Below are 17,798 nucleotides of genomic sequence, written 5' to 3'. Positions count from 1 at the left end.
AAGTCAATTTTCTTCAATACACCTTCTTAACTAGTAAGGTCTTTCTGCTTTCTTGAACAATTAAGATATAGTGGATGCCTCCGAGACTATATTACGCTTACTAATGGCAACATACTGCTCCTATAATGTAATTAATGTTTGTAATTAATGCATGTAAACACACGCGCCCAGGTCTAATACAACACCGCAAAAGTTACTGGTGTCTTAGGAAACTTTTGAATAAACTTCACTTTTTTTTTTTTTTTTTGCTCTATTTCGAATATTAATTTTCTTCTTTTTTATTTTCTATTTCTTTTTTTTGTGTTATTGAAATTCTGAAAGTTCAAATAAACGAAAAATTTTTACTACTTCTTTAACTTTAAATTTTATTCTAAAAAAAATTTTTAATCCAAAAATATAAATTAATAATTTATTAAATTAATGTAGGTACTATTTTTTTTAATTTTTCAATGTTTTCTCTATTTAAAAATAAATTAATAATTTATTAATTTTTTAATTTTTCAATGTTTTCTCTATTTAAAAATAAATTAATAATTTATTATTTTTTTAATCTTTCAATGTTTTCTCTATTTAAAAATAAATTAATAATTTATAATTTTTTTAATTTTTCAATGTTTTCTCTATTCAAAAATAAATTAATAATTTATTATTTTTTTAATTTTCATTTTTTTCTGTATCGAGAATTATTTATTTATTTATTTATTTATTTACGGGACTTCAAAATTAAAGTACCCTTTGAATACAAATTGTATAATATAGATGTATAACGCTGTATAATACATGTATTATGTTAATAATTCATTACTTTTTTAATTTTTCATTTCTTTTTGTATCGAAAAATAAATTAATAATTTATGTCCTTATTTTTATTTTTCATTTCTTTTTCTGTTAGCAAAAATAATTTACACTGAAAAAAAAATTTATTTGATTCAAATAATTACTTGACTATTATCAAATATAAATATTTATTAGAACCAAATAATTTTTATTTCAATTACATTATTTGGAGCAATAATTTTTTGGATATTTAAAACAAATAGCACTCAAATAATAATTATTTAATATAAATAAATATTTATTTAATAATAGCCAACTGATTATTTGAATGAAATAAATATTTTTTTTAAGTGTAATAATTTATTGAATATTTATTTATTTTTCTTATTTAACAAATTGACGTAGTGTAATGTACTTTTTATTTTTAATTGTAGGAATTTTCAAAAAAATTTAAAAACCAAAATAATGATTTTATTCATTTGAATTTTTGGAACTTTAGTCACATTTTTTTATCCAATTTTTAAAATTGTTTACTTAAAACATAATAACCAATAAAAATTTTCAAATAAAATAAATTTTCTTTCAAATTTTTATACACTGAAAAAAAGTATCATTGATTGAAGAAAATCATTTACTTGTCCTTATTTGATCAACTAATTTTTTAATTCAAGAAAATTAACTAAAAAAATTGAAGAAAAATGAAAAATTAAATGATGAAGAAAATATTTAATCAAATACGGACAAGTAAATGGATTTTTTTGATTCAATTCTATTTTTTTCCAGTGTACTTATTATTATTAATTTTTTTCCCCCATTTATTTGTTTCCCATTTTTTCATTTCAGAATTTTTTTTTTACAACAAAAATCAACATAAAAAACAAATGAAATTTCCTGGTTTTATATTTTTAATCTAAAAAATACAAGAAAAAAAACTTATGAAAAAATTCAATTGTAAATAATACGAAATTTTATACATCAAATAAATATTTCAACATTAACAATATAGTTTCCCTGTAAAAAACAAAAAAAAAAAATTTTTTCGTACCTAGAAAGAAATAAAACAAAATATTGAAAAAAAAATTTTTTTCCCGTACCTCCAAAAGGAAATAAAAAGAAATATTGAAAAAATATCAAATACAAAATTTAAAAAAAAAGAAATTTTCAAATCCGAATTTTTCACAAATAGAAAACAGGATAATAAAGTGAAGCTGAAAATCAATTTCAATCGTGCACCTTTTTCTTTTTTTTTTTTTATAATCTTGTAAGCTCGCAAGGTAACAATCATAAATCGTTGCCTATATACAAAACTCAACGACTTTCTGTTAGACATTGATGGAAAACAGAAAAATTGTTTTTTTTCCCCCAAAGAGCAATATTAATAGCAACTAGACAGTATTTTTTTTTTTTTTTTTTTTTTGACGAGAGCGCTTTTATGGATATTTAAAAATGGATTGATCTTTAAAAATAACAGGAACCATTTAGTTGAATCCGTTTTGGTTCAACAGAGAGAGAGATAGAGAGAGAGAGAGTTCAATAAAATATAGGAAACAGGCATGGTCGTTCGAAAACGTAAGCGATTCGTTTTCCGAGCCAAATTGCTACACGGAGACTGATTCTATATAACAGGGTAAAAAGGCAATAGTGCGGTTCGATAATTGTGCATGAACGTAATGTCGATAGAAACGAAGTGACGTAATTGCGAATGCATTTGTGTTCATCTCCAATTCCACGTTTTATCTAGCATTCTCTCTCTCTATATATATATATACAAAATACTTGTCGCATATTTTGTATATATATATTCACCTATACATATATACAAGAGAGCACGTTTTCTCTATATAAATATATAGGCTAGATGTAATTATTTGAACGGCACACACACACACACGCCATTGAAAAAAAAAAAAGGAGAGGATTGTTTCGACATTAATGAATTCGACGTTCGCTCCGGAATCGTTCGATAGTTAAACGCACACGGACAGCTTGCTGTTTGACGATTAAAAGATTATTCTCAGTTGTTTAATTTCACGTATTCCCGGGCGTTAGAAGGAAAGAGGATATATTTATTTTTTCCAATTCAAAAATTATTTTTTTTTTTCAAATATTTTAACAATATTTTTTCATAGTTTTCAACAAATGATTAAATTTTTATATTTATTTTTCTTTTTCATTTAAGAAGATAGAGATCCCTAACATGACCTCAAGGGAAGCATAATTATCCCATAAAAATTATTTCAAACTAGCAAAATAAAACGCGCGACAGTGACTATTACGTTGTTTGTTCTAAAAAAAATTAAAAGAAACCAATTCCGAAATTTGAAAACACAATTATACAACTTTGTTAAAAATGATATTTTAGATAGTATGTTTTCCTGGAAAATGAAAAAATTCCTTACAAATTCAAATAAAATTAAGCAGCATGTCTCTATTATTTTTTGTCTTGTAAAACAACACTTATTACCTTCAAAAAAACCTACCAATTGAACCTAAATTGCAATAGAATACGAATAATCAATTTTTTTTCCTTTTTTTTGATAGAATGTTTTCCTGGAAAATGAAAAAATCCTTTACAAAGTCAAATAAAATTAAACAGTATATTCCTATTATTTTTTCACCTTAAAACAACACCTATTACCTTCAAAAAAACCTACCAATTGAACCTAAATTGCAGTAGACTAAGAGTAATCAATTTTATTACATTTTTTTGAATAGAATGTTTTCCTGGAAAATGAAAAAATCCCTTATAAACTTAAAAGAAATCAAACAGTATGTCATACTTAATTTTTTTTCTTGTAAAAAAATGTATATTACACCGAAAAAACGGTATTCTAGTTTTAAGGGGTTAGGGGTAGTCAGAGGCACGAAAAAATGAGAATTTTCAGTATTTTTTTTTGCTATTAAATAATTTTATTTTACAAAAGTAGTAATATGGTATTATTAAACAATGTTTTGACTTGAAGTCACGAAAATTTAAAAAAAAAAAAATTTTTATTTCCGAAGTTACAGCTGTTTGTGTTAACCCAGTTCCAAAAAAAGGTCCTTGCGGTGACAATCATAAGTCCTTGGAGATTAATCAGAAATCAATCGGATAAAAAAAATTAGTTTTATAAATAAATAATCCTGGGCCTGATCGAAGGATTTTTTTTTTTTTCAAAAATTAACAAAATGGCGGCCTCAGGAAATTTTTGTCTAGATTTTTGGGAAAAAATCAACATTTAATTGGTCTTAAAAAATCGAAATTTTTCAAAAAAAAAAAATCCTTCGATCAGGCCCGAGTTTATTATGTATTCTAAAAGCTGTATAAATTTCATTAAAATCGACTGAGCGGTTTTCGAGTTATAGTTGTCACCAGTTCAAAAAACATAGTTTTGAGAAAAACGCGTTTAGTTTCACACTAGATTTACGTACAAAAAAACGAATTATTAAATTACTTACACCGAGTCATCTATTCCTGGGCCATATTAATTTAGGTACTACTACATATACCCAAGTCTAAGTTCATCGATGACAATAGAACCCTAAAAGCCGATTTCTTGCAGCTGACACTAGCTGCAAGCGCTCGCGAGCGCTTTAAAAGGCCCGAGCTCTCTTTGTTATTTGTCGAATAACTTAAAAACGAATTATCGGATTAACTTGAAATTTTCAGAGATTATTTTTAAGATATTTTACTTAACGAAAATGCAAAAAAAAAAAATTTGATTTTTTGAAAATTCTGACTACCCCTAACCCCTTAAGATTATTATTTTCTTAAAAAAATATTCTTAAAAATATTCTAGTTTTAAGAATGTTATATTCTTACATAAATATTCTTAATAATATTCTTAAGCAGATTCTAACTTTAAGAATATTTTCTATGTACTAAATCTTCTTCTTCTTAAAACAAGAATATGCGCTAGAATTGACGTGCTGCTAGCTGGAAGAAGTTACCGCCTGGCTGCGGAAAAACTCGCTAGATGAGTTAATTTTTAATAATTTAATAATAAAGTTTAAAAATTTATAAAAAAAATATTATTGCGTTTCTTAATCTTATCTACGTAATTTAAGTTTTTGTGATCCCAAATTGAAAAAAATGTTCAACAATTGGTTAACATTGTCTTTAAGTATTAAAATTGTGTTCTTTTTTGAAAACTTTAATAAAAGTAAAATTTTTAAAATAAAAATGCTGTACTTTTTCTTTATTTGAAATTATGTATATTTTGGTTTAAAATTAAGTATTTACTATTCTTAAATTAAGTTTATAGTATTCTTAAAACTGCTAAAAGTATATTTCTTGATACAAGAAGAAAATATACTTATTTTAAGATTATATTCTAAAAAAGTGATTCTAAGAAAATATTCTTAATATAAGAAGATTCTATTCTTAATTTAAGAATATATTCGTGGCGCCTATTTAAGTCTCGCATATTCTTCAAATAAGTTGAAAATTTTTAAAATTAGAATATCGTTTTTTCGGTGTGTTGCGTTGTTTGTTCTAAAAAAAAATTAAAAGTAACCAATTCCGAAATTTGGAAACACAATTATACAACTTTGGCAAAAATGAGAAAAAGAATTTTCAAAATGTGACACAAATTTGACACGTCATAACATTACAATTCAAAAAACACGTGAAATCAGTTAAGACCAACTTCAAGTTAGGACAGAAGGACAGACCAAGCATTTTATATAATTTTCATTTTAAAAAATTTTATTAATAATTATTTTTTTAGACGAATTTTCAAATTTGGCAGAATTTCTTTTTTAAAAAATTTTTAATTATCAAAATTCTTATATGTATTGAATTATTAGCAAAATTCTTAAAACACCGAATTTTTATTTATACGAAATTGCAAATCGCCAAACAATTGATTTTGGCGCGAAGTTTAAAAATCATTTGGAAATTTTTTTTTTTTTTTGAATGAATAAAGAAATTAAATATATATTTTTGAATTTAACAAATTGTTTAATTCTTTTTAAATTCTTCTTTTTTTATGAAAATCGTACGAAGAACAAATGAAAAGAAACAAAAGAGAGGGGAAAAAAAATTGAGAAGAAGGTTTGAGGGAGCAAAAACCGAATTGAGTGACAAGTTCGATTGATCTAAAAACAAATGTTGGCGTTCATTTTTTTTTTATTTTTTTTTTTTTTATTTTTAACTAAATTCATCCAATTTATTCATCTCAACGCCGGCAAAAGTAGGACGAATCCACACGTCAACCATTATTATCACTCTCAGCGTTCTCGATCTCCTCTGTGCGTTGTCATGCCCGAAATTAGTTGAATTTATATGTGCGCACTGCTGGCGAAAAATTGACTTTCACATATAGAGAAAAAAAAATGAAAGAGAGAGAGAGAGAGAGGGGGGGGATAGTAGTATGATATGAGTGTAAAAACGAAATAGGATGTATGCATACCAAATATTTTATGACATTTTAGTGCGCTTACTTAAATTTCCATTAACTTGCAAATTTTTCCTCTTACGAAATGCAGCATCTTTCTAAAAAAAAATTTTTTTTTTTCCCTTTTTTTTGTATAGTCAATAGAAAAGGCTGTTCATATAAAAACCGATAAATTTATATTTCTTTAATAAACTTAATTGTAAGAAAATTTTTGTATTCTCTAAATTTAAATTAGTAAGTACTTGTTTACTAATTCACATTAATAGAAATCACTAATTTTTAGTTAAATATTACTATTTTATTTAGTAGTATTTTATTTACTAAACTTTAAGTAAAAAATAGCTAAAAATTAAAAATATTTACTAATTTTTAGTATAAAATATTACAATTTAATTCAGTAATGTTTTTTTTACTAAAGTTTTTTTGAAAATTGTCTAAAAAATTAGTAGAAATTAATAATTTTTTAATCAAATATTACTATTTTATTTAGTAGTATTTTATTTACTAAACTTTTAGTGAAAAATGGCTTAAAATTGTAAATATTTACTAATTTTTAGTATAAAATATTACAATTTAATTCAGTAATTTTTTTTACTAAAGTTTTTTTGAAAATTGTCTAAAAAATTAGTAGAAATTAATAATTTTGTAACCAAATATTACTATTTTATTTAGTAGTATTTTATTTACAAAAACTTTTAGTAAAAAATAGCTAAAATTTAAAAATATTTACTAATTTTTAGTATAAAATATTACTATTTCACTCAATAATTTTATTTTACTACAGTTTTAGTCGAAAATAACTAAAAATTAGAAATTTTTAATAAATATTTTTTTTCATAACTGAAAAATGAAAAAAAAAATTTCAACAAAAATAAATTTTTTTTAAAAAACCTAATTTTAAATATATATTTTTTTTTCCAGAAATGAAATAACAATTTTACGATTATGAGGACGAAAATTATCTTCTACGAAGGAAAAATCAATACTTGACAGTATATATGTACATAAAAAAAAGGGGGAATAAAATAAAAGGGAGAATGAAGGGAAATTTTCATATACATAAGAAGGGAAAAATGCAGGAAGTAAAAGAATAGAAATAAAGCATGTTTCTTCAAAATAAAAGAAATTGCGAGTAGTATATAAATTCAGCATCAAGTAAATTACACTTAAACTAATTAACTGGAAGTAAAAAAAAATTTAATCAAATAGAAAGTGTAAGCTACAAGTCAAAGTATTTTCCTTCTTTTTTTTAAAAAGAATAAAAATTTATTTCAGAACAACTAAATAAATATTAAAATAAACTAAAGGTTTATTTAAATTAAATATATATTTATTTGAATCAAATTTTGTTTTAAATTACATTTAGACAAAAATTTGTTTGAAACAACTTAATTTTGGTTGAATCAACCAAATAAATACTGTAAAGTTAACCAAACTTTTGTTTGAATCAACCAAACATATAATTTGGCTCAAATTTTTTCTTTGGAAAATTTATTAAAATAAACAAAACGTTTATTTATATCAAATAAATATTTAAATCAAAACTAATTTTGTTTGAAATAATCAAAAAATTCCGTTAGTACAAAAAATGATATATTTAATTCAAATAAAATTTTTCTCTCTATGTAATTTTAATTTATTTTATTTTAACAAATTTTAACAAAATAAACAAAAAAATAGTGATAATATAAAAAAATCATATATTTGATTCAAACAAAATTTTTTTCTATATATATATATATATATGGAAATAAAAGTAAAAAAAAACCGATTTTAACAATTTCCTCCAAAATAGTGCAATTTTTTTTTCAATTTTTCAACAAAGTTCTTTTTGTAAAATATCCTCTGTGATTGTAAAAGCAATACCTGCTTTAATCGAATACTTCCGAGAGTATTTTCTACTGTTTTTATTTTTTTCTTTTTTTTTTTTTTTTTTGTACAATGTTTGAGCGCGAGGTTGATTTTCCAAACTCGTATACTTTACTCGAGCGAGAAATATATATAGGTTGAGGAAATAAATTGTGAATGCGCGGAAAAAAAGCACATATGTCGACAATCACAAACTTTAAATAAATAATAATGACAAATCTTTATTAACACCAATAAATTATTAAAAAAAAAAAAAATTGATAAATATATACACTCAGAAAAAAATTTATTTGAAACAAACAAAATTTTGATTAAATCAACAAAATATATTGCTAACCAAACATTTGATTGAATCAACCAAAAATTTATTTTTGCTTAAATTTTTTTCTTCGTTCAAAAAATTAATTTAAAATTTTAGTTCCGAGTTATATTTATTTGAATTAAACAAATTTTGTTAACAAAAAAAATTTAATACAAAAAAAAATGGTTTAAACAAAAATTTGTCAAATACAAAATTTCGCTAAATTGGATAATATATATAAAACAAGAAAATGTTATCTTTTGTGTGGAACAATTGTTTATGGGCTAATTTTAAAATTAGGTTAATGTACATCTATATATAGTCTGACTCCTCATATCGAGCGTAATCATCTTCCGGAGAGGAAAAATTGCTTAAAAGCCTCTCACTGTTAACTAGATTAAGTCGTTCTTTTCCCGATATAGAGGCGGTATACTTAATTCTTTTATTTGAAGCAAGGAACGAAAAGCGGAGGAACAGAGAAAAGAGTTTGGGGTTTGTTTCATATAGCAAGCAAGACAAGTGCATTTTCTACTTTTACTGACTATTAAATAAATTCACCTTCTTTTTTTTCCTGTGGGATCACTTTATGGCTTATAATGTTTATATTTTACGAAACATGTACGCCACTTTTCCTAATATGTATATGTATATACATATAGACTTTTTATCATTTTCTATACACATTCAAGATAATATCATTATCATAATCTCGAGCATTTATAAAAAAAAAAAAAAATTTAGCAAAGAAAGTTTATTTTTAAATCTGAAAATACGAAACAAAAAAATTATACCACTAAACAAAATTTAATTGATTCAAATAATACGTTTGTTACCTATTATAAAAGTACAATAAAAAAATAAATATTTTCTTGGACCAATTAAATATTTACTTGAACCAAATAAACATTTATTTGAACTAAACATTTATGAACTAAATCATTTTTATTTAAATTAAATAAGTTGTATTTGAACCAATAAAAACTTATAAATTTATTCAGGGTGTCTACTAAAAATCTGAATTAAAATTCCAGGACTTTTCAGGACAAATTTCTCATTTTTCCAGGACATTAAATTGGATGACTTTAAAGAATAAAAAAATTTTTAGTTTAACTATTGTTTTCAGAAATTATTAAAAAATTAATTAATTACTTAAGTAAATTTTCATTTTACTTATTTAATGAATTTTTTTTAACTTGATTGACAAAATTAGAAATTTTTGAAAATTTAAAAGCAAAATATAAAAAATTCAAGGACAAAAATTAAAATTCCAGGACTTTCAAGGACATTCCAGGACATTTTTTCAAATTCCAGGACATTTCCAGTACTTCCAGGACTTCCAGGACTAGTAGACACCCTGTTATTATAAATAGTAAAAGTTGGTTAATCAGTAGTAAAAGACATTTTCAGTCAGACAAAATTATTCAAATTTGATTTCAGTAGCAAAAGTAGCGTTAAATCAGACTTTAGTTTTTTTAGTTCTTGTTATTTTTTAATCAGTAGTTAAAGTCACATTTAGTCAGACAAATTTTAAAAAAAAATTTACTTATAAATACAATTTAAAAATTTTTTCAGTAGTAAATGTAAAGTTAAACCAGATTAATTTATCAATTTATTGACTGCCAGTAATTGAAGACATATTTAGTCAGATAAAAATATAAATTATTTAAGCTTGTCAGTAGCAAAAGTAAAGTTAGACGATTTTTATTCTTTTTATTTTTATACTCAGTAGTAATAGTCTGTTGTAGTCAAAGTTTCAAATTTTAGTAAATTTGTAAATAAATAAATTTTTGTATTAGTAGAAAAATAACGTCTTAGTCAGACTGAAAATTTTTAAATTTAAAGCTACCCACTTGGAAAGATTCCACGAAAAGTGCCCCCTGGAGGTTCTCTCAGAATTCCGCCGGAACTTCCACCGTAATTCCGTCGGAATTCCATCGGAGTTCCGACGGAATTCCGATTAATTTTTTTTTTCAAAATTTTTAGAGTCCTAATTCCGTTGGAATTCCGTCGGAATCCCATCGGAAATTTTTTGGAACTCCGATGGAATTTCGACGGAATTACGTTGGAAGTTCCGGCGGAATTCTGATAGAACCTCCAGAGGGCACTTTCCGGGGAATCTTTCCAAGTATATAAGTAGTAACAACCATTATTAGTCAGACAAGAATTTTTTATAAGTTTTTCTATTAGTAATAATTAGAGTGAATTGTTTCAAATTCTTGTCATTTTGCTATTAGTAGTAAAAGTAAAATTTATTCATACTGAATTTTTCTAATTATTCCTCATCAGTAGTAAAAGACGGCTAAGGTTAGACAAAATTTTAAATTCCTGTCGGCTTGTAAACAGTAGTAAAAGTAAAGTTTAGTCATACTGGACATTTCAAATTCCTCATCTAATTTTAAAGATTTGTTTGAAATTTTTATATAAGTAGAAAAATCTGTTTTAGTCAGACAAAAATTGTACATTTTTTACAAGTAGTTGAAGTAATGTTTAGTCAGACACGGTTTTTTAATATTTATTTAATTTGCATATTTGAAATAAATAAATATATAAATAAATAAATTAGTAGTATAAATAAGTTATAGTCCGACTAATCGATTAAAACTTCTTTTTTATAAGTAGTATAACTAAATTTTAGTCAGACTTAACTTTTTTAACGTTTTAATAATTTTTACCTAAGTAGAATAATCAGTTTTAGTCAGACAAAAATGCCAGATTTTTGTCAAGTTTAGTCAGCCTCGACTTTTTAAATTTTGTCTAATTTGCATAATGAAATAAATAAATATTAGTAGTGCAAATAAGTTATAGTCAGACTAATCGATTAAAAATCCTTTTTTATAAGTAGTAAAATTAATGTTTAGTCATACTGAACATTTTAAGTTTTAGTAAATTTTACCTAAGTAGAAAAATCACTTTTAGTAAAAAATCCTAGATTCTTTTTACTAGTAGTTAAAGCAAAGTTTAGTCAGCCTCGACTTTTTAAAATTTACCTAATTTGCCTATCAGTAGTAAAAATAAGTTTTAATCAGACAAATCGAATTCATTTATTCTAACTGCTCTCTAAATCTGAATTAGTAAAAATATTCACTAATTTGAATTAGTGACTTACTTTTTGCTTCTGAATTAGTAAAATTTTACTAATTCTTAGTAAAATTTTACTAATTCTTAGTAAAATTTTACTAATTATTACTAACTTTTACTAACAATTAGTAAAATTTAACTAATTATAAAGCAAAAAGTGAGTCACTAATTCAAATTAGTAAACATTTTTACTAATTCAGATTTAGAGAGTGGTAAAATTAAATTTCAGTCAGTTCATTTTTTTTATTTTACTACTAAAAAAAAATTTTTAGTTAAAAATTTCAATAATTTTTACTTTTTTAGAAAAAATTAAATTAGAAATAAGAATAAATTGTTATTAGAATGAAAAAATATTAAACATATGTTATTATTTGCCTCTGATTAATTTATTTTTAACAATTAGGTCTCAGCACTTAATTCCAATATATTCTATAAAGGGTTATGAAAAGTAGTTTGAGACTTGAGGCATTGATTTGAGTCCGCATGAGGGAAGCATTTACAATATTGGCCACGCCTCTCTATTCCCCTAAATTTATGCTGAAACTGATAGGGGTGAATGGGCTAATCTATACCACCTTGTAAATTGTAGCACTTCTCCTATTTCACGCGATACTAATCGCACCCACTTGAGTACATATATACATATATATGCCCTCAGACATTGTGTTTCTGAATCTTGTGTAAGCTTTTGTGTGTGTATATGAGTTTCAATACCAAATATAATTCAAAATACAATAACTAGGTCCAAGAGAATAAAAAAAAAAAAAAGAAGAAAAATTTCTATATTATTAAAATATATATGAAACGATAAGAAATAATTAGATATTATAAATTGCAATATCTAAAGAATTTTTCAAAAGAATTTTTTTTAAATAAAAAATTATTTTATATACGAGAGATAATATGCAAATAATAATAGAAAATGTATATATATAATAATAAAGGATTACGCAAGAAGTAATATGAAATACATATATAAAAATGAAAAATAGAAAACTCGTCAGAGTTTTGTTGTTGAAGGATTCCTTTCTTTATTGTGTTTATGTTTTGCTTACTGAACCTCTTCGCTTGAAAAAAAAAAAAAATTTTTTTTCGTTTTTTTTTTTGCCTATTGTGAAAAAGAACAATGGAAGGAACGAATTTTTCAGTGTTGTATATATATATATATAGAATACTCCCTAAGCCGAGTGAATTTATTTCTTTTTTTTTCGATAAAATTATCGCATGAGAACTTCAAATATCATTTCTCGTTATATATTTGAATTGTCTATTTTTATTTTATCAAAAATAGTGTTTTTTTTCGTCTTATTATGTTTATTGTTTGAAAATAAATATAAATTTTGGAATAATTATTTTCTTTGTATCAAAATGATTTACTCATATAGAGAGAAGAGGGAAATGATAGAGAAAAATAATTATAAAATTATCAGTTTTTTCTTTCTTGACAGAAAGGCGCTAACAAAAAAAAATATGATTATAATAATATTAAAATAATATTTTATAAATTTTATTTGATTTAATCAGAAAAATGATGTATTTGTCACAGAGACAAATAATTATTTGTTTCAATTAAATTTTATTTGCGATAAATAAAATTTTATTTATGACAAATAATAATATTTATTTACGCCAAATAAATGGGCCCTAAGACAAATATATATACGTTTATTTAAATCAAATATATATTATATTTGGTGCAAATAAATTATTTCTCTGGATATTGAAATAAATTTATTAGTTAGTACTAATCGAGGTACTAATTTTATTTGTATTCAAATAAATTTTATTTGCATTAAAATAAATTTTATTTGTATTCAAAAAATATTGATATTCTGGTTCGAATAAATTTAATTTGATATTCAAATAAATATATTTATATTTGGTTCGAATAATAATTTATCTCTTTTAGTAAAATTCAATTTCCTCACAAGTTAGGAAAGTTCTAAATTCCTTCGTTTGTCTCCCACTAAATATTTAACTGTTTTCTGAAAAAACTTTACAGCGATTTGTTTTTCCTGTATAGACAGAAAAATTTCTATTTACACTTTTTATATTTTTTTTATTCACAGAAATTTATTTTTCCAAAGTAAAAAATTTACAAAACCCACAGTGAAAAAAAATTTATTTAATTAAATTAATCGGTTTTTTACTATTATCAAATAAATATTTACATGATTTAAGTAAATATTTATTTAATAATAGTCAATAGTAACCGATCGGTTTTTGCTTATGAATTAGAAAAATTCTACTAACTATTAGTAATTTTTACTAACAATTAGTAAAATTTAACTAATTCTAAAGCAAAAAGTTAGTCACTAATTTCAATTAGTAAACATTTTTACTAATTCAGATTTAGAGAGTATATTAGGAAAAATGTTTATTAGGAATATACAATTAGGAAAAATGTTTGGTACGAGAAAATATTCTTCGAATGCTTGTTAGCGCTATGAAAAAAAAAAAAATTTAAATTAATTCCACCTAGATTAATTTTTTATTCAAACCAAATATAAATAAAAATTTACTTAAAGCAAATATTCATTTACCACTGAGACAAATATATATCTATATTTTTTTTACTTAAATAAAATTAAACGTGAAAAAAGTACCGAAACTTAATGAAAATTCACTTCTGTTTTTCGTTTACATGATTAAATTTTAAAAAAAATACAGAATCAATTTTTTATTTTTGTATTGTAACAAAAAGTAAACTATATTTGAGTTGAAGGCTATGAGGAAAAATGTGAATTGTATACAATTAGGGAGAAAAAGAAATATAATTGTATATTAATTTATCAAAATTGTTCATTTGTGGTATAGTTTTGTAAAATAAAATAGAAAAAGGAAATGAGACAGGATATACGAAATTCCATTGTGAATTCGAGGTGGGAAATCGTCGTAGAGGTGCTGTTAGCTGATCGGCATTTTAGGGGTTGAAAAGGAACTAGGCTATCATAGAAGAGAATAGGGGATGAATTGGAATAGAGAGAAGTTCCTCTCTCTCTCTCCTCCCTGGATGCAGAGGGCTTTACTTTCTCTTTGAGAATGCTGCTACTGCTGCTGCTGCTGCTGTTGGCGTTGGTTTCCACTGTTGGAAGCAGAGCCGAGGTGTATTGATCGGTGGAAACGGGCAGACGACCGCGTCTCTTGTCTCTTTTCCTCTTCATCTCTACCACTTTCTCTCTATCTCTCTATCTCTCTATCTCTCCTTTTCCCTTGCACACACTGCAAATTCCACGATTCACGCCTACTTAGCTACGTCGCAACGAATGAACGCGACAGACTATAACCTTCAATGAGTATTTGTGTAAGCTCACATGTAATGGTATTTCACATGTGTATTTATAATAATTTCTATTTTCGTCTAAATTAACAGTATTTTCCAAATTTAAACATTAATTCCAAATTTTTTGTCTTTCAATTTGAATTTTCAATTTGAATTTTCAATTTAAAAATTTTGAATTTAAAAATTGATTGCGCAGAAAATTATAAGATATTAAAATAAGCTTATTATTTTAATCAAATTTTGCTTATTTTATAATACCAAAATGGATTAAAACACCGTCCGACACAATTTTTGACCCACAAAAAAATTTAACATTTTCGGAAACTAGGACCCAAAAAAAATACATCTGGCCGTTTTGCTAGATCAAGTCGTTTGTGGTTTTTAGGGGTGAAAACAACCCCTAAATGAAAAGTGACAAGATATCTTTTAAAAATTATTAATATTTTATAAAACTTGGTATCTGCCACCCAGAGAAATGATTTATTTGAACCAAATAAAATATATTTGAGTTAAATAAACGTATATTTGTCTCAGAGCCTACTAACTTATTTATTTGGCGTAAATAAAAATTTTATTTGTCAGAAATAAATTTTTCTTTGGCTCAAATAAATTTTTTATTTCAAATGAAATAAAATATATTTGCAACAAATAAATGAGTTAGTAGACTCGGAGACAAATATACCATTTTTCTGAGTGCGAGTATTTTTTTTGGGTCCTAGTTTCCGAAAATGTTGGATTTTTTGTGGGTCAAAAAAAAAAGTTGAATTTTGTCGGACGGTGAAATAAGCAAAATTGGATTAAAATAAGAAGCGTTGCAGCTTATTTTAATGCCTTTTAATTTTCTCTGTGTTCCATAGAAAATCATTTTCATTTTCGAAAATTTTATTATAGATATTATTATTTTATAGGTTAAATTTTTATTTTTCAAATTGGCATTTGAGAGAATTTCTTTTTAAAATATTAAATAAAAAAAAAATTCCAAATTAAAATTCAGTAAAATTAGAATTTTTCTAAATAAAAAATTGAATAAAGAGAAATAATATATGTGAAATAAAAATTCTCTCAAATGGAAAATACGACATCTAAAAAAATCGTTATCTAAAAATTCTCCAAAAAAAGTAGTTTAAAAATAAATTCTACTAAATGCTAATTTGAAAAATAAAATAACAAAATAATTCTAGTTCTCAATGAGAATGTAAAAATAGTTTAATTTCCTCAATTTAAAAATAGAAATATCAAAAAAAAAAAAAGATCCAATAAATAAAAAATTACAATTTTATTCTCCTCAATGAATAATAGAATGAGAGCTTCGAATACGTGACTGTGTATTTACGAAAAGGATAAATAAATTGATCAACATATTTATGTAACACACAGAAAGAGCAAAAAAAAAAAAAATTTCTAAGAACGTCAGTAGAATAAAAATAAATTCGTGCAAAAGGGAGGCAAAAAGGTTTCCTTACAAGTATAACTCAGACTTGTAATTGAATATAGACAATAGGCCTTTGATCATCAAAATTAACAAAACTTGCCTCTGGGCAAAGAAATTTTCAGCTTTAAATTATATTAATCATAATTAAAACAAAGCATCTCACAAAGCTTCTTAAGAGTATTTTACTTTTATAAGTAAAAAATTGATTATATTTTATTAATTAAATTTTATATGAGCTCTTTTACTAAATTTGTAATCGCGCCAATAGAAAATAACAAGTCTATTCCCAAAAAGACAAGCAAATAAAATGAGAATTTATTTTAATATACATAAGAAAACTTTTTGACTCATATAGAAAAACTCTTCAAGCTCGTCAAATAAAACCAAAGGTCAAACATATATATCTATATATATATACTCAACTTTTATCTTATCTGGAAAACAATATATCAAGCTATCTTGATTTATCGAGAGTTGACAAAACTAAACTTCTCTTTCTATTGTCAATGATCCATCAATCTTCAAAATTCAGCCAATAAAAAAGGGCAATTTCAAAAATTGTCGAAAATTGTTTTTCAATTCTCGTTAAAAAAAATAAAAAACTGTTACTTTTTAAAAAAATGTTTTTTGAAATACCATCAATAAGAATACGATATTATTTTTTTTCGAAAACAATTACTAAACTATCACAATGAAAAAAAATTATTTGATTCAAATAATCGGTTACTTGACAATTATTTATTAAAAAAAAAATAAAGAAATAAAAATAAATAAATGCATTAAAGTGTATTTGAAATAAATATCTTTTAATTGACTCGAATAAATAATTGTTTGATAAAAATAAATCTTTGAAATAATTTTTATTTAAATCAATTAAACTTTTTTTTAATTAATAATTTTTGTATTTAAAATAAATACACTTTTCATTAACTAAAATAAATAATTTATTAATTTAAATAAATAATTATTAGATACAAATTAAAAATTATTTGGACTAAATATAATTTTTATTTGACTCAAATAAATAATTATTTGTTATACAAAGTAAAAAATTTTTTGTTACAAATAACAATTACTTGATACAAATAAATAATTATTTGTTATAAATAAATTTATTTGGACTAAATATAATTTTTATATGACTCAAATAAATAATTATTTGATATACAAAGTAAAAAATTTTTTGTTACAAATAACAATTACTTGATACAAATAAATAATTATTTGTTATAAATAAATTTATTTGGATCAAATAATTTTTATTTGATTCAATTAAACTGCAGTTGAATCAATTTAACTGTATTTTAATAAATAATAATTTCTGTATTTAAAATAAATACACTTTTCATTAACTAAAATAAATAATTAATTAATTTAAATAAATAATTATTTGATACAAATAAGAAATATTTGGACTAAATACAATTTTTATTTGAATCAATTAAACTATTTTATAAACAAAAATTTCTGTATTTAAAGTAAAAATAATTATTTACATAAATAATTTGGACTACGGGAACTAATTTTGTAAATAAATAAAATCCCTTTTAATTGACTTAAATAAATAACTATTTAATATAAATAAATATATTCGGACCAAATATTGGACCAAATTTTATTTAAATCAATTAAACAGTATTTGAATCAATAATAATTTCTCTATTTAAAATAATTATTTGG

General features: G+C 23.4%; 1 protein-coding gene across 1 annotated transcript in view; it reads right to left on the bottom strand.

Moving 5' to 3' along the window:
- The window catches only part of LOC127284529 (nephrin-like), a 145,254-nt gene extending 130,687 nt beyond the window's left edge, over positions 1 to 14,567 (bottom strand). The window contains exon 1 of the mRNA XM_051310002.1: positions 14,433 to 14,567. Coding sequence (XP_051165959.1) covers positions 14,433 to 14,567 — 135 coding nt within the window. The remainder of the gene's footprint in view (positions 1 to 14,432) is intronic.
- Between the last annotated feature and the right edge of the window lie 3,231 nt (positions 14,568 to 17,798).

Source organism: Leptopilina boulardi, unplaced genomic scaffold (assembly GCF_019393585.1).
Source record: "Leptopilina boulardi isolate dan_hultmark-lab unplaced genomic scaffold, ZJU_Lbou_2.1 LbouV2_325, whole genome shotgun sequence".
Classification (NCBI taxonomy): domain Eukaryota; kingdom Metazoa; phylum Arthropoda; class Insecta; order Hymenoptera; family Figitidae; genus Leptopilina; species Leptopilina boulardi.
This window is presented reverse-complemented; position numbering and strand designations above follow the sequence as displayed.